Below are 17485 nucleotides of genomic sequence, written 5' to 3'. Positions count from 1 at the left end.
TAAGATTTGTTGTATTTGCATCATGTAACGCAGTAAAGCTAAAGCTTATACATCATAGAACTAAAACTGAACTACTTTTATAACGTGTTTTACATGTTGCTTTATTTAACCGACTAGCCGAATTAACTTAACGGTTAAAGATTACCTTGCACACAGCTAAGTTAGCGGTAAAAGCATCATAATCTGATGAGTTCAAGCTCTCATAGATAACGTGTTTCATTAGAGCACTGATTTAGGTATTCATGCGCACTCAGATGCGTTGACTGTGTGTCTAACGAATGGTACTAGATTCCGATTTACAATAAACGATACGTTTTTATATTATATTTTTTTATGGTGGATGCTATTATTTTTAAAAACGTGGTCTGTTGTAATATTTCGTACCTGTAGAATTGACCGTTTCTCTGTCGGAACACCTTTCATCAAACAAATTCCGTAATCACCGATGTAGCTGAGCCACCTTTGGTAAAATATAAAGAGACCTCTTAAAACGAATAAAAAATTATATTCGCATAATTTAATGTAATAGTTTACAACAGAAACACTTAATTTTATTTAAGTGCTTTTCGGTACTAAAGGCACACTGATATATGTAATTCTGTATTAATTTGTCCCATTATATTAAACTTGGTCGCAATTTATTACCGAGGAGAAAGTCGTTGGAAGTTTTGTTTGTTTGATCTGCTCTTCACATTCGACGAACATAAGAGAGTGCATGTACAACTCAAATGATTACGTTTCTAAACAACTTGTTTAATGTTACTGATTGGCTGAAACGTGCTGCATCCATTGGTAGAGTCCTCATAATAAAAATTTCGTTGTTGGACAGATTTATTGACCTCATAGAGCAATATAACATGTATCTTGTGGGCAGCTTACTTGTATATCCCCTTATCTGATGCAATCACTTCTTCATAGTTTACTTCAGGAATCGGATCCCCCTGAAAGAGACATAGCTTTAGCTCTGTCATTAACCGTGACACAAGTTATTCTTATAAAGGTCATTGAGGACAAATATATTTACTTACCATTTATATTCATTTTGAACCAGTTTGAAAATGAAAATAGTTCTGCAATGTTACTATATAAATTGTAATTGTGACAAGAAATCAATTGTGCGATGTAATTGCTAATTGACACCCTTTAAATAATGGTAATCAAATCCTGATCAGAAATTTTGCAGACGCAAATATTCACCAGTTGTCAACCAAAAGAATACATTACTAGAATATGTTCTTAAAGATTATTTGCAAAACAAATGATTTAAAATATGTTCAGCTTGTTCCGTGAGCCGTTTCCAACAAATAATTCACTGATAATGAATAGCAGGTAAAACAACTAATCTCCAAATAAACGACAATAATTGTACACTGAGCCCCTACAGCAATGTCATATAAATTAGAGATATTTTATAAATGTCATATACATGGCCCTCTCGCCTCAAGGATTTAAACAATTTTAAAAAAATGATTGTGAAATTTATGCATCCTGAAAAATTGTACCGTCTAATAGAAAATGATGTCACGAAGTTACACATCTAAACGTAGCTGTACTTGTATTTGTACAATTCGCTCTTGTTTCTCTTTTTTTACCTCCTGCAGAAAGAGAGCTGTAGTCAAGCGATGTCGGGTTGCCAAAGCATCTGAGTCATATCTGTTGGCCCTAAGACTGGCCAGATTGATGGTGCCCACGTGACCTCCGGAACTCCATTTCAGCGATATGCTAAGGCCGTCATCTGCAGCAGAAAAAGGCCAATAAAATTGTTCGACCATCTGGACGAAAGATATCACGAGATATACCACGAATGTACTAGGCAGAGCATGTAGACTAAATTCTCTTTATACATATAAAAATTAAGAAATCTGATTCGAGCTGTTATCGCTTTCGTTTTGTTATCCTGAGACGGAATGCTTCCTTACTGAACTAATCAATATAAAATAGATTGGAGAAGAGGGACTCGTGGAAGTGGATAGAAACTTTTGGATGTTCGTATGAGTCAAACACTGTAGAGACAGAACTTTTAAATCCCTCAAAGCCCATTAAACCTTTAAATCAGGATAGATATGTAATCGGTATAGGTTTGGTGTCTGTCGGGTTATGATAGATGTCCCATGAAACACTGGTGGCAGAACGTTAATGAGTAAGACATCTTAATGTGTGATTGTGTGCTTGTGAGTGAGAATGATAGGGGTTGGATTTTAGACACGGCAGAGAAATAATATGTAATAGTAATTAGGAGCAAACTAAAGAACAGAAGATATATGATGAAAGTACTTGTAGAAAGATGTTATGATCCGAATGTTTAGTTTTCCAGACATGATGGTACATGTACTAAACTGGAACGTAACTAATGTTCAGCTTACCGGATAATGAGGCCTTCTCCAGGACTGTATGGAAATCTATCTCTTCCACGTGAACGTGTTTCATATTGCTGGAGGCTTGAAAACACTCTGGACACTGACAGCTGAATCTCAGCCATAAGCTGTGGTACCTGAAATGTAACTGGTTGTGGGTGATCCTGAACTTCTAATTCCATATAAATATTGTCTTCAACTCGTAATAGGCTAGTTACTTGTTAACTCCTTCTAATAATCCAATGCCCATCTGACTAAACTCAATAATGCGGGATTTATTCGCTTGGATCTCGATGCATTTGTTGAGTTTTAATTCAGGATCAGCACTAACTGCCTAATATGTATACATTATTAATGATTCCCAAGTTACCTTGGTCTCGCGTGCATCTGTCGTGTAATGCTTCTGCAAAAGTTTCTTGTTGTAAGTATGAAAAAAGCTGAACTTAAAAACGAAAATGCCAAATATTAGCCTCCTCCAATACATGGTCACCATTCTTCTGAATCCAGATGCTGTCATCTTCCGATCAACCAGAAATAAAAACGTGTTGTCCCATGGTCATCATGATATTGTATGTTTATAAAATATTTAGCTATCGTGTTAATGGGAACACATTTCATTATCTTACAGCTGTGATCGGTCTGGTGGAGGTCAATATGACATCATTCATAGTCTGAGCCAAAGCACCTCTATCAACGTAATTGCAACATACAATTTATATGAGAAAAGATTCTTCAGTCTGATATGAAACTTTGAGGGTATATGGTAAATAAGGTCGGAACCATAAGTATCAACTATGTAAGACTTTCAGTTCTTTTCATAACACTTCCGGATCCCCTGAAGTCTATAATTTTCTCTTAACATGTCAATAATATGCCGTTTAGAGTCTTTGGCATAATACTTTTCATCAAGAATTGCAATACAACAAGTACACGTTATTTAATTATTTCCGTTTGGCATGCAAGTATTACGACTTTATGGTCTTAAGTAACAGCAAAGAGTGAGAATTCTTGTATAATTCAACAAATACATTCTTTCCTAGAATACAAGTGGAAAATGAAAACAAAAGTAATTTAGGGTATTGCGAATTAAAGCATAAATATTCCTATAATTTCCAACAAGTGCTAATGATGAAAGGTCTGAAAATTTTTTAGTAGTATTCCCAAATAAATCCAACTCTATATGTGTGGATATGCCTAAGTACTAACATTGGTAATCTAAATATAAAGGTTTGTCAAATGTTTTAAAGTATTACATAAAAAGGGTAATAACACTTATATTGCTTTGGGTGTATGCTCTTGCACAGTCTTTCTTAAAAATATTGCCACATGCTACAGGTGAATTGCAGACATATGGTATTTTACTAATGCTGATACGCATAAGCTTGCTTTACCGTGATCTGACACCATCCATCCAAGTAATCACTAATTGGCGACCATCCTCTTCCAGGTTAGCGCTTACAACCTGTTGTTGCCTTGCTGTCACATTCTGAGTCGGCTGGAGCGACAAACGATGTACAATCATATCGCATGAATAAATGTTTTAATGTCTACAGTTTAGTATCATCAATATTTTATGAACATTTGAACAACATGGTATAATTCTGGGCCTATTGCTGTACTATGGGAGAAATGCATTACTTCTTCATAAAGTTGCATTCTTTTGCTTAAAAAATGTATTTATTTATTTAAAATGTCTTTCAAAACTATGCAGTTTAAATTAGTCTAAATATTTATTTTCCGATAGAAAAGAATTGATACCCAATGTTAACCTGCAAAGTAGAAATCGTCTTTTAATACACATAACACGTTTGATCACAAATTCACTATATATTACATGTATTGTTATTTAGCGACCACATTTGAGAAAGCCTGCCAGTAGCTTTTCGTGAGTAATTAGTTTACACCATGATTTTTCCGGGTTTTCACTCCGCCATATATATTGGTCACCATGTATAGCTTATCACGTGCTGAAATATGGCGTTATGTGATGTATTGTGATTTGGACTTTTAACGTAGCTTTAACAATTGTTCAGACATATCACAACGATGTCTGCAGTGTGGCAGTTTATAGTGATGTCTAGAAATTGGGCATCATGCCGCAGACATGTAGCATGGTGTCCGACTCAATTATATTATCCTGACACCAGGCCGACCAGTCCTAACACTAACCTCTTAATGCTGAATGCAGAGCGAGGCAGCTGTTTGTACCATTTCTGTAAGTCTTTGGTATGACTCGGCCGGGGATAGAATCCACGACCTCCCGCATCCGAGGCGGACGCCATAACCACTAGGCCACCAGAGCGGTCGAAATATTGCGTTACGCCCACTACATCATAAACATAATGTATAGATACAATGACCTGCTTAACTAATAACCTAAATTACTGTTACATTGTAACTAATAATCTAAATTAATGTTACACTTTAACTAATAATCTAAATTACTCTTATATTGTAACTAGATGGTTTTTTGCTATTCCTAACCTCTCTATATTTCGATTGCCAAAATTTTGAGAACAAATATCCATTAATGGATAATAGAAAGGTAAGCTAAATAATAACCAAATTAAGCGATGTAAGATTCGTTACCATTGTATATAAGCGATATTAGATTCGTTACCATTGTATATAAGCGATGTTAGAATCGTTACCATTGTATATAATCTGATGTTATTAGCCTGGGAAGTTGGACCCTGCCAGCGTTGGATTAGTCGTTTGTGTTCATCTGAAATTAAATACATTAAATTTCAAAATTTGTATATTATTGCCAGTAGAAATTTGTATCAACGACTTTATGTCTTATAATAAAGTAATCCTTCATAAGTTATACGGTAAATATAATTGTAGTTTTACTCTACTGTGGGTGCTACAATAATATTAGACTTACGATACAATAATACAACCAATAATATTACTAACCTATATTTTCATCTACATTATCCCCTATATTTTTTCATATAATTCTCAGAGACAGTCAGAGTAAATTCAGATATTATAATTTCAGTCATTATTTGATCGTAAGTGTTTTCGTCTAAAGGTTTTGCTTGAGATGTTAATTGCGAATTCTGCTGTCCAAAAATTAATTACTCATTTGCAGTATCCCGACATTATTGCAATATCCTTTCAATTAAATTAATAGGCACAATTGAAAACTCTTATCTATGATGGTGACCTGACTTCCTTATAATTGGCAGAATACAAGAACAAAATAGTATATATATATATATATATATATATATATATATATATATATATATATATATTGTTTTTGAGCAATTTGGAGTACATGCCTGTGTAGCTTTTGAACAACATTGACTACAAGCCTGTAAAGTGTTTTTTTCAGTACCACCGAGTACAAGCTAGTGCAGCGTTTGAGCAAAATCTGGTACTATACTGGGTATCTTATAAGCTATATCGAATATAAACATGTGTAGCTCTTGAGCTGAATAATATCAATTTCGTTCAGGAGTTGTCAACTGACGTATTACATCAACAAACGTTTACAAAAACAACACGAATCATTTGATTACTGTGTTGATTGAAAATTACGTTTCGCCTACTGGATAAGTTATTCTTAAACTGTTCAAATTAACAGTCAATGTTAAATTGACCAGTGTGTAACAAACACAATTACAATACATATGTCAGTGAATACGTTTATGAAGAAAGTAAAGCGATATAACTGTCATACCCCAGTCGATGCGAACTCATGCATGACTTTAAAATAAGTTGGTATTTTCCATCTATCGTCGAAATGGCAACTGTGGTAACGGCAAGGGAACGATTGCCAAGTTTATTTAAACAAATGCATTAGCCTATCTTGTGCTGAAAAATGTCGTTAAAACCTATGACAACAAACACTTCGTTGTAGTCGAATAGCTTCGATGGTGTCATCACATGTCATACAATGATACAATATTTTCTTTCTAGCAACCATAGATATATCACTTCAATCAACGATCAGTACGACGTTTTATTTGAAATGTAAGATAATATATTATTGTATGATATACTTACAGCTAGCTAACGTGACCAACTGTCGTACATAAACACGGTGGAGATTTCTCGTTCTCTTAACGCACACCATTAAATGTCGAGATGTGCTGCTCACTGTGGCAAACATTTGCGTGAAGTCTATGTCAACTGGAACAATTAAGATTTTGATTCGTTTTATAAGCACAGCATTGGCCAGTGTCCGCCGTCATCACCATTGCACGTGGAAATTGTGGGCGGAGTAATGGTTTTGCTCTCTACTTCCATTGTACCATCTATTATCACTACTACATACGTACATATGCTATCTGGCGAAATACCATGACCTCCAAGGATGCTCCCGATACCAGGTCAGGCACACATTGTCTAAGGTCTCACTGGACAGTTTATCTGGTGAATTCGCATCGGACAATGACCTATTGAAGACAAATGAGAATAAGTTTACACTGAACATACAAATCAAAGCAAACTAATGACTTTTGTAGAAATCATACACGTGAGATTTTGACTGCGGCAAATCAGGTTATTTCTTGATGCAACTGGTGGCTTTTATACTGAACCAACGCTGCCACCAACCCCTAAATTTTACACTTATTTTTGACAGCAAAGAGAGTTTCGTGTGATTAGGCAGCTAAAAGAATCAGTATGTGCCTTATGCATGAATAAATTTCACTAGTACTATAACAAATTGCATGCTGTTTATCACCTCTCAGTCATCTAGATTTTTCGATTTTTACCTCTGTAGCAGACACGTTAATACATAAGCCATGTCTGCTGTTCCTTTGCAGCCCAAGTTACGCATTTGATCTCCAATGCTCGTCTAACTGTCACAGACAGTCACCAACAAGCCAACCCATTTCCAAGCCTAACTCAAAGTAAATCAAAACCACATTACAGATTTAGCTTCTGTGTGAATTTACAAATGCTAGGCTTGAGATAATTAGGTTCATGCCTTCAACCTTAAAAGTTAGGGAGGTGTCACAATGCGAAACTAACCAATGAGACATACACGCTGATACCGGTTGAGAAATTCAAGATGGCGGAAAGTATACAAAATGCGATAGCATTAAAGGAATAGCAGACCTTTCTATCTTTCGCAAATTTACAATTTGTCAGATGCAGCCAAGCAAATAAATTTAACTAAGTGGTAGGTGGTGTCACTCTATAATACTTGCATCCACTGCACCTTTCGTGCTTAGCTGACTTTCTATACTATCACGGCGCCATATTGCGTACACTATGGACTAGTTTGTTTCCATCAGACAACAAAATGACGTATTTCATCTCATTCGGTAACTGCCGGAAAATTCTGTAAGTTACCATAATGATGAGAGTTTGGAGTTATATCCCTTTATAAACATGAAAGGCAAATGTGTTGTCATTCTTTTCTTTTGCTTGATTCATCGTTGTAAATATCAGAAGCAGACGATATATGTATTTACATCTGTGATCGTGTACACACCCCTATCCCGAAAGTGGACTTGTCCAGGAACTGGAAATGGATCTCGAGCATATTTGTCTATTATATTCAAAAATTCCGTTAAGCACGAAACGCGCATATGATGACGGTGTTAAGGGCACTCTACTCACAGTCAGGTTAGAAATTATAAATCACTGATAGAATTGACCAAGTTCCTTGCACTTTTGATCACATTAAAGGTTTCCCTTATTGAAATCAAGACAAAGACAAACATTGTGTTTGATGCTGGCCACTTTCGTGACTTTGTACTGAACATGAATGATAATAGTGAAACAAATATTTTCTATGTATTTAGAACATAACATAAATATTTGGACAAAGTCTATAGAGTAAACGTGCTAAGAAATTGAACAATGAGACATAGAGTATAATACAAAAACGTTTTGAGGCTGCAACCGCCATAAACAGAAATACAGCAAATAGAGCTTGCTGCATTTCTGGCAGCCACAAAATGATGGGTGGGGGAAAGAACAAAAATGTCCAGCATTAAAGAAAAGAAACTATCAATGTTGATCAAAATTGAACCGATGGATTCTGTACCCCCCGCGGCAATAGAGCACCCCCATACTTAACGGTGGTTAGGATATATCCAGCATGTATGTAGGATTGAGAAAAAACTAACTTTGAAACGGGTGCGCGTACTTCCTGAATGCGCTGGTGGTTTTCATGAGCTGATAGTGTACCCTCATACCCTCATACGCTCCTGGTGGTCGAAAAGGCAGGTGGACACAGATTAGTCCGGGTCGAGTGAATGATAACTTAGCAAAGCACGGTCGATGCCCAGGGGTCTAGGTCTGTGCAACGGAAGAGACCTGAAAGAGAAAGTAGCACACACGGCAGAATGGCGATCTTAGAAAAAGTGGCTTATGTGTTACAACGCTGAGATCATTTTGCCTGACCTCATGTATTTCTTAAATGCATCTGATCTTCAGCGACCTAATTCACTTATTTGGTTGTCAGTGAAACCTTGTCTGGCCGAATCAGTGGCGGCGCCAATTCTGAAGCTATGGGACTTGAAATGGTTAGAGGCAAAGCCACAAAAGCAAATGGGATGTTCTATGTTCTGTACTAAATTCTACTCTGGAAACTGGTTGCCCATTTTGGTTCATAAAAAGCGGTCCTGTAGTAACCCCTGAGGGTTAGATATGCTTTTGAAAATGAGTCACCGGAAATGTCGCATGATTTTGTTGGGCAGCAACATGCAATGTATATGGTTGTCCCGAGTCGTGTTTGAAGTGTCGAAAAGTGATTGCAAGACGCTTGTGGGAAAAGTGACTTGAGATAATTGTATCAAATTATCATTCTGATGTGCAGTTGTTTGCATGGTAATCTCTCCTATTCTGAGAAAGAAAGGTATGGGAAGCCAATGTAAACATGGCCGAAAACATGGCAAGCCTGAAAAGGTCTGAGATGGTATGCGTCATAGAAACTGTAAGCTTATGGTTTGAATGAGTTTTTGAATAAGATGAAGAAGGGTCTGCGAAGCCGTTAAGTTTGTGCACATATCCAACTGCAGAAACATAAGTGGACATCGAAGATGCTGCAATTTTCTTGTTGATTAAGTGCGCTATGAGAAGGGGACAAATTGGTTATTGAAACGAGGAGAGAGAACTCTTTATATAGCGTCCAAGCCCACTTATATGTGTTTTGTGTAGCTGGGTGTAGGATGTATTAAAGCAAATGGTCAAGAGTACTCTCTAGGTGAGCAAGGTTGGAAGAAGCAGAATGCGATGAGGGTGAGTCCGCATAGGAAGCCATGGCGTGGAATCTCGAAACCTGTTGGCGAGAAATTGCATCGGCGAGTCTGTTAGGTATACCCGGTCTGTGTTTTGCCCTGAACAAGATATTTAATTTAAGGCAATATAATGCAAATTTACGAATGAAATTCATGATTGTTTTGTCCTTAAAGGATTGCTTATTTATGATTTCAACGAAGGCTTGATTGTCAGTGTGGAAATAGATACGTTTATTTGATAAGTTTTCTCCCCAGACCTCAAATACCAGAACGATGGGGTTGCATTCTAGAAGCGTGATATTTTGATATGCTCATGTCTGATCCCAAATGCCACAGAAATAGTGTGTGCCTAGAATCGCACCGTATCCGACTGAGGCAAAAGCATCTGCGCACAAGTCTAACATGTCGTAAGTCAGCCAAATTAAGGTAAGAATAAAGGTCCATCGTTAAAACTGGTTAAAAGGTTTTGCCGGCTGTTAAATCTTATTTTACTTCTTTTGTTAGTCTAATGTGGTGATGCGGTTTTGAGATTTCAATTGTCAAGTTGATTAGTCGCCTAAGAAAGCTCGTCCCGCAAAACTACTGCGCAAGCAAAGCTAAGAGTACCTATGATGGATTGGAACTCCTTGAGAGTAACTTTATTTCGAGCCAGATATAAATGTATGAGTTCACTACATTTTTCTAGTTTGTCCGTGGGAAGCGAACCTCCATTCTCAAGGAATCCATTTCGTATCCGAGGTACGTCATGGTTGTTGACAGTGCAAAGTGTTTATCCGCAGAAATAGGAACGCCGATGTCGACACATACAGCCACGAAGCGATCTTGCTTATGCTGGCATTGGACACGAGTTGCAGCTATTATTACAAAATCGTCCAAAATATGTGTCATGTGTGTTATAGACAACTTTGTGTTCGCTATCTACTGAAGAGACTTGCTAAAGGTCTCAAATATCTGGTAACTGGAACTACAATCCATTGGTAAGCATTTGTCAAAATAGTACATATTCCGCCAAAAAAAGCCAAAAGAATGTTATTGCATGAGACAAATAGGAAGAATGCGGAAAGAATTTGATACGTCTGTTTTTACCATAAAACACTCCTTACCCAGCTGTTTTATACATGTGATGGCATTATCAATGGCTTCGTAATGTACTGCTGATTGTTGAGGTGGAATTGCATCGTTAACTGAATCGCCCAGTGGGAATGAAAGGTGATGAATTAGTCTGAAAGACCCATGCATTTTCTTTTCGACTAGACCCAGCGGCGAAATGTGTAAATTGGGCAATGGTTTTGTACGAGAAGGCCCTGCAAAGCGACCCGTTGAAAATTCTTTCTGTATTTGGGCATTAGTTTGAGCTGATTTCAGATTATTACATGCGTGTTTGCAATGTCCCCTTAAATCCCACATCAAAAAAATCATTTGAAAACCTAAAAGCAGGTATTCCATTGTGGTATGATCGAAATCATGGAGCTAATATTGCAAGCGGTAAATTATGACCTGGGTAGGCAAAGGATCAGCACTATTTGCCGACAGGTTTCTTGGTATTCGCGTTAGTGGTCCGAGGTTGTTCTGATCGTTGGAAACGAAAAAGCTGGTTGTTACGTCTCTGCAGTTGTTGGCTGTATTGTAGAAGTACCTTAAAGGGATGAAAAATTGGTTTGGGATAGCGAATTAATCAGTGTCCCCCTAAACAACTGAAGCACTTGTGCTGAAAATTCCATGAAAAGCAACCGCTTTTGTGGTAACTAAAACAAACTCCCTTCGGATTCTTAATGTTTGTAATTTTTGATGGATTGATTTTCGCGTAGTTGTTATGATCCGATTCTAGCACAGCCGTCATGTAGAGTTCTAGATGCTTGGTACTCCATTTAGCTTCCCCCTTTGCAATCAATTGTCTAAAGTTTTCATCATAGTACCTCCAATCAGCATGTCTCCTCTCAGGTTTAAGGACAGTTTGTATGTGGTGGGGAAGAGAGGTACTAACCAGGTGATATTTGTCACATAGGACACTGTGAACCTGCTCCAAGCAAGAATCCACTCTTTTATTATCACTTAGACTTTCCTAATTTTTGGGACAACGCTAAGTTCAGGACCAGTACTGTGCGTATCTAAATGAAATTTGAAACCCGCATTCTGCGAGTTACTCAGGAGGGAAGTAAAATCAATGTAAGAGCCCGCCCACATGTTTGCGTTAATTTTATCAGGGATTAGAGCGGATGGTGTGACCGACGAGCTTACAAATTGTTATTTTAAAAGCCCCCCCCCCCCCCCGGGAGAAACGATTTAGACAGCGTTACCTGTATCAGCAGTTGTACCTGTAAGTGAAGCCGTGGTTTCCAAAATGGCGAGGGAGACCATGGACGCTGCTTGTGTGTTGTCTGTGCTAGGGAGGGTTGAAGTTGAATCCCAGTTTGTGGAATATTTTCGGTGAACGGTCTGAGCATAGCTACCAGCTGATCAAATTTGTTATGTATCTCCTGTGTCACTTGAGTGGTGAGCCTGTCGGAGACCTCTTGGGTTATAACATTAAGAAGATAGGGATCCATCCAAGCTCCTTCAGGTTTGGCGGCCGTTGGTGTTGACAATGGTGCCTTCTTTCTGGGCCTCTTCACCTCCTGTTGGATTTTGGACCTTGATGGTCTGGCTGTCTTCACTGTCATTTGCGACGCCGCTGCAGCTTTTTTTGTAGGGGGCATTCTGTAATGAGCGACACAAAAAATTAATAATTACATATATTTCAGTGTATTAGTACGCAGCAATCGTTGCAAATGTCTAACCCTTATTGTAATATTATGAACATCGCTGTTCACTTTAGTGAGATGAGACACGAACTTGGTAGTAGTAATAACGCAAATGATCATTATGAAAATTATGGATCATTGTTTTGAGGTGCGGAATACAACATAAAACCAGTTCCAAAAGAACAATTGCAGGTCAGTGGGCCTAAACGAGCTGGGCAAAACATAGCCCATTAACCTGGAGCGAAGTGGTAGAAGCAGAAAGCACAAATCACTAATCAAGTGTCAAGTAGTGAAGTGCGGAATCCAAGAACGTCAAGCATGAAAATCGTAGCAAACGTAAAACGTAAAGAACCAACTGGTAAACACACGTCAGTGATACGGCATCAACTGGTAATAATAAAATCCTGCGGTATTGAACCAACTGGTAAACACACAGGCCATAGATGCGGAATCAACTGGTAATCATATAATCCACTGGTACGGAACAAACTGGTAAACACATAGGCCAGTGATACGGAATCAACTGGTAATCATAACATCAAGTGGTGCGGAACCAACTGGTAATCACAAAGTCCAGTAGCACAGAACAAAGTAGGAAATGCACAGGCCAGTGATACGGAATCAAGTGGTAATCATAAATTCCCGTGGTACGGACCAACTGGGAAACAGAAGGCTACCATAAAATCCAGTGGTACGGAATAAGCTGGAAAACACAAGCTAGTGGTACGGAACCAATTGAAAGAAAACAAACATGGAGTCGTTTGCAAATCCTGCTCGAAAGTATTTTAACAGAGTAACAAGGACAAGAGACGGACAAAGCACTCTTAGGCACATATCTTGATGAAATGAATTTATAAAAGAGACAATGTCAAGTATATCTACATATAGCTTTATGGTTCTCTAGACAGAGAGATCGAGGTTCATAATTGCATCGAATATGCTTCCCCCAACCCCAAGCATATAAATTCTAGAATAGAGCTGAATATTAAAATCAGGACGCAATCGATCGTCTATTTCTGATTTCAAATGACGCTGCAATCTTTTACAGATGGAATGATCCAGTATGAGAGTGACGTAACGTGTAACAAAAGAAAAGTTAGCAGATTTTGTGGAATGGAAACAAGTTAATATAAGTAAATACTTAACTTTTAGGACGATTCGTCTGGTTCAAAGTAACATGAAACGAGGAAGTTCTAACAACGTAAACCGATAGCAACAGGGAAAAAATGTCCACAGTAAAAGAAAACACATCCGCACCCCAGAATCAAATTGGCTCAACTGACACCAATGTCCCTAACAGAGAGAATCCCTCCTCGTGCAGCTGGCACGATAAGCATTGCGATTGACTGGGCAGAACACGTGATTAAATACTTTAAATATATTGGACCTTGACAGTGCGTTACACGATGATAGCGACCTAGATATCAGGGGGCTTAACTCACTGGACTAAGCATGGCACCAGCGGACGTCAGGCTATCAAATTACTTCATTAAATCAACCGCACGCAAAAAACCCACACCACGTCAATGGCACCTGGGAAGACGCATCCTTCAGAAACGTTTCAACATAGCGTACTCAAAACACCCACTGTCAACCATAATCGACGCTGTGGAATTCCGATGTGGATTTCATGGGTTTGAAGCATTCCCAGCATGTAAGCGAAGAGAAACTCGGACGGCTGTATAAATGTGTGAAGAGGAGGACAGCCGGAACAAACTCCCTCCTGCTGAAAAAAAAAATCCCTTCTTAGGGCTACAACCAAATTGTCTTTTATCTAAGGGTACCCTTTTGGCTTGGTATCCCTATTCGATAAAACCACATTACTCACTTGATTAGTTCACTAGTACCGCTTCAAAAATAGAATGCATTTTTTACCTAATAGTGACCAAACTTGTTTCATGTCGCTTAGACATACTAGTTAATAGAAATTGGTAGGGCATGTACACTCTGTACTAGAATTCTTTTGGAACTAATAGGACATAGGAAAAGTCTAAGACTTGTATGATTTGACTCAATTATACAGGTGGCTAACACATCATTAGCACTTTTTATTGTCCATTTAAATAATTGGACTGAATTTGTTTAAGTATGAGCTGACTATTTGGGCAATACACGACATCAATAGTCGGCTTGCCGAATTCCTTGCCTTCTTGCATCACTCGGTCATCGTACATAGACGGAGATGTGGAACAATTTCCACCCGTCTTTCCACCCGTCTAAAGCTAGGTGTTCCGCTGTGACGTTATCGCTGCGACCAATCGCAACGGACGTTACATACTTTTTGGCTAGACACCTGGTGCAGTCGACATCAGACTGAAATTCAATTCTTTCTACCATGAGTGTGTTGGGTCCATTCCCACTCATGAAAGCCCTTCATTCAGGTCGTTAGGGACACCTAGTCCCACAATCTGATGGCTAAATTAGCAGCACTCCTTGAGTGCATAAACGCCTGGGGGATGTGGTTCTAATTCCTTCTCCCAGGAACAATTAGCATCCTGCTGTGTAGGAATAAACCAGAGGCACATGCACTCCGCGAGAACGCCTCTTTAATCCAAGAAATCAATCAATCAGCGTTACACGACAAATCTGGCGTGAAACTGTTGACCCAATCAAACTTCCCATAAATGTCCTTACGCAGGCGTAACTCGTTTTATCTATTTAATAAATGATTAAAAATTATTGTTTATCCTGTACAATCTGTAAATCCACGAGGACACTCATCTCCGGGTATGTGAGTGCTGTCACTTTTCCAAGTCAGTTTGGTTTTGAGGAAGGTTATTTGCTTAAGTTACACATTTGGAGTGTACCCCAACCTGTGACCCTATGTAGAAGCTACTGTCACATTTGAGAAGGAAATTTTTGCATATCCGATTGGCAAGAATCAAAACATAGCTCATGCATTGTGTGAAGCTATTTATTTGTGAAATTCTGTTCATATCAAACTATAGAGATACGAATTAGTTAATATAGGCTTGTCTGGCTTTATATCTCGGGGACAACTATATGAATCACACAAACTATACAATGTTTTCAATCAACTCTTCACAAAAGCTGCCAAACAAATTCGACAATAATATAAAGCTTTCGTTAAGTAGGGGAGAGAGAGAAAGAGAAAAGACCACAAATGTACGAATTTAACAAAATCACAGCAACCTAGACATTTATTTATATTTTATCATAATATATTTTCTGAATTTATTTTTGAAAATTTATTTTTCATTTAGAAAACATTGAAAGAAACTCAAAGAATATGACCCAGTTAAGCCAGTTCTCTAACAAAAATATAAGGAAATGAAAACAAGAACGTAAACACATAAGCACTCATAAGAGGACCGAACTACAAGACTTTGGCAAACATTGTTAATAGCATATTTAATCTAAAGAAAAGGGCAAGGAAACCAGCCTATCAGGACTACAATACTTTGGAGGAGATTAGTACAAAACAAAGTTCTCATAACTAAAATTACTTAGACAATTCAAACATACAATTGACTGATCAAATTCCATAAATTAGTCATTGTTTTTCTTCTCCAAAATGTTCTGTATGACTTTAATCAGATTTTATCACCAGAACACGGAGAAAGGGAGGATGGGGAACAGAAATATAAACTCGATACCAAAACATTACTTTCATAAAACGCAAAGGAACATCTCCATGTCCAAACCAGCCAAATATACTCGGATGGGGCTAAGGTGGTTCCTACATAAAAAGAAGACCAAACTAACAGTTGTAACAAGATAACCGGGTGGGATTTCGGATTTACAACGGGACACTTGATGGTGACACAAATAAAATTTTTAATAACAAACGACTTCAATGACAATTAATTATGATTAATATATGCATGTATATGATCCAAATATTGGATCAATTACCATAAAATGCACAGACTTAATAATGAAAATACGAATAAATGGCTTTACAGAGTACAAGCACAAGGGGTGAATAATTCACAATGATTTCACAACAAAAGAATGATGTGTTATACTTAGATAGTAAAGAAATGTATTTTACTCACAGTACAATGTATTCACTCAAATAGTGAAATTATGTAAACAAAAAGGAACAGATATAAATTATCTGCACAGTCCCCAAAACACACTGGGTTTTACACCCCCCCCTTAAAAAAAAATAGCCCAAGGCTTAAATATTACAGGTATAGAGTTACACTCCGCCACCAGCACACTCGGCTACCAGTCACACTGGCCAATCAAGCCGTCAGTATTCCAAGTTGGTCAATCAAGCAGTCAGAGCCCACCAATCTCGGCCAGCGACGCCCGATCACCTGCTACTCGACCAGCAACACCATATATTCAGCTCTACGGCTTCAATGGTTCAGCTTCACAGCTGCTATGGTCGACTTTTAGGGTCGACTCCGATCACTCCGATAATTGATCGCTCTGATCAGCTCTACAGCTAATCACACTAGTCACTCGGGTAAGTCCAACCATTCCGATCACTCTGGTCATTCGGGTCAGCTGAAAATACATCTAGCACCGTGTAATATGCATGACTCGGGCATATACGATGAAACATAATGACGTTATATACGGTAAATTATACAGATTACGTTATCGGCACAATAATTACAAACCAACAAACAGGTTCAGAAGTAAACGTAACCGTGCCCGACAAGAATCCAACGGTACTAAACGTTTCTTCAAAATGCAGCTTTATATTGTTAATATAAATCCCATGCTAAGTCATAAGCAATAATAGAAAATATTTGCATTATATTACGTAAACCGAAGCTACATAACAAACGTACAAAAATAAACGTGGTAGTACAACAGTTTTAACTTATACACAAGAATTAATTCACATACCTCTACAGTTTAACAAGTCGTCAAAGTAGCTGTTGACACCTCTTAGCCCCACCTCAGCATATATGGCTGGTTAGGACTTAGAGGTGACACCCTGGTTTTCCAAAAGTGTTATATGGTGAGTGTCTCCCTGTCCACGCTTGAACGTAGGATGGTTCTAGCAGGATAGTACTAGCTTCCCTTAGGACTATTACGTTCAAGGGAGGGATTCCTTTCCTTTTTTTGGTTTTGGTGGTTACTCGTTTTAAATAGACTCTGCCAAAGTCGTTTTGTCTTGTATTGTGCAGCGATGTGCGTTGTGCTGTAGTTGCTCCACCTTTAGAGGTAAAGACGGCAATATCTAGGTCAAATTCATTAT

The 17485-nt window shown here is 38.1% G+C and overlaps 1 protein-coding gene across 2 annotated transcripts in view; it reads right to left on the bottom strand.

Moving 5' to 3' along the window:
* Positions 1–17485, bottom strand: part of LOC149787197 (uncharacterized) — a 109259-nt gene that overhangs the window by 17394 nt on the left and 74380 nt on the right. The window contains exons 1-8 of one of the 2 annotated variants that reach the window (XM_089977700.1): positions 8450–11764; positions 6372–6763; positions 5006–5079; positions 3746–3849; positions 2364–2491; positions 1593–1735; positions 880–941; positions 385–460 (exon numbers count right to left, since the gene is read on the bottom strand). The exons of the other annotated variant lie outside the window; for it this stretch is intronic. Of the exons in view, the coding sequence (XP_089833826.1) occupies positions 385–460; positions 880–941; positions 1593–1735; positions 2364–2491; positions 3746–3849; positions 5006–5079; positions 6372–6477 (693 nt within the window). The 5' untranslated portion in view covers positions 6478–6763; positions 8450–11764. Of the gene's footprint in view, positions 1–384; positions 461–879; positions 942–1592; positions 1736–2363; positions 2492–3745; positions 3850–5005; positions 5080–6371; positions 6764–8449; positions 11765–17485 lie in introns of those variants that run through there. 2 annotated transcript variants of the gene reach the window in all.

This window comes from Sinohyriopsis cumingii, chromosome 12, assembly GCF_028554795.1.
Source record: "Sinohyriopsis cumingii isolate HCF-2022 chromosome 12, ASM2855479v2, whole genome shotgun sequence".
NCBI classification, from domain to species: domain Eukaryota; kingdom Metazoa; phylum Mollusca; class Bivalvia; order Unionida; family Unionidae; genus Sinohyriopsis; species Sinohyriopsis cumingii.
The sequence above is the reverse complement of the archived record's forward strand: the minus strand, read 5'-3'. Positions and strand labels throughout refer to the sequence as shown.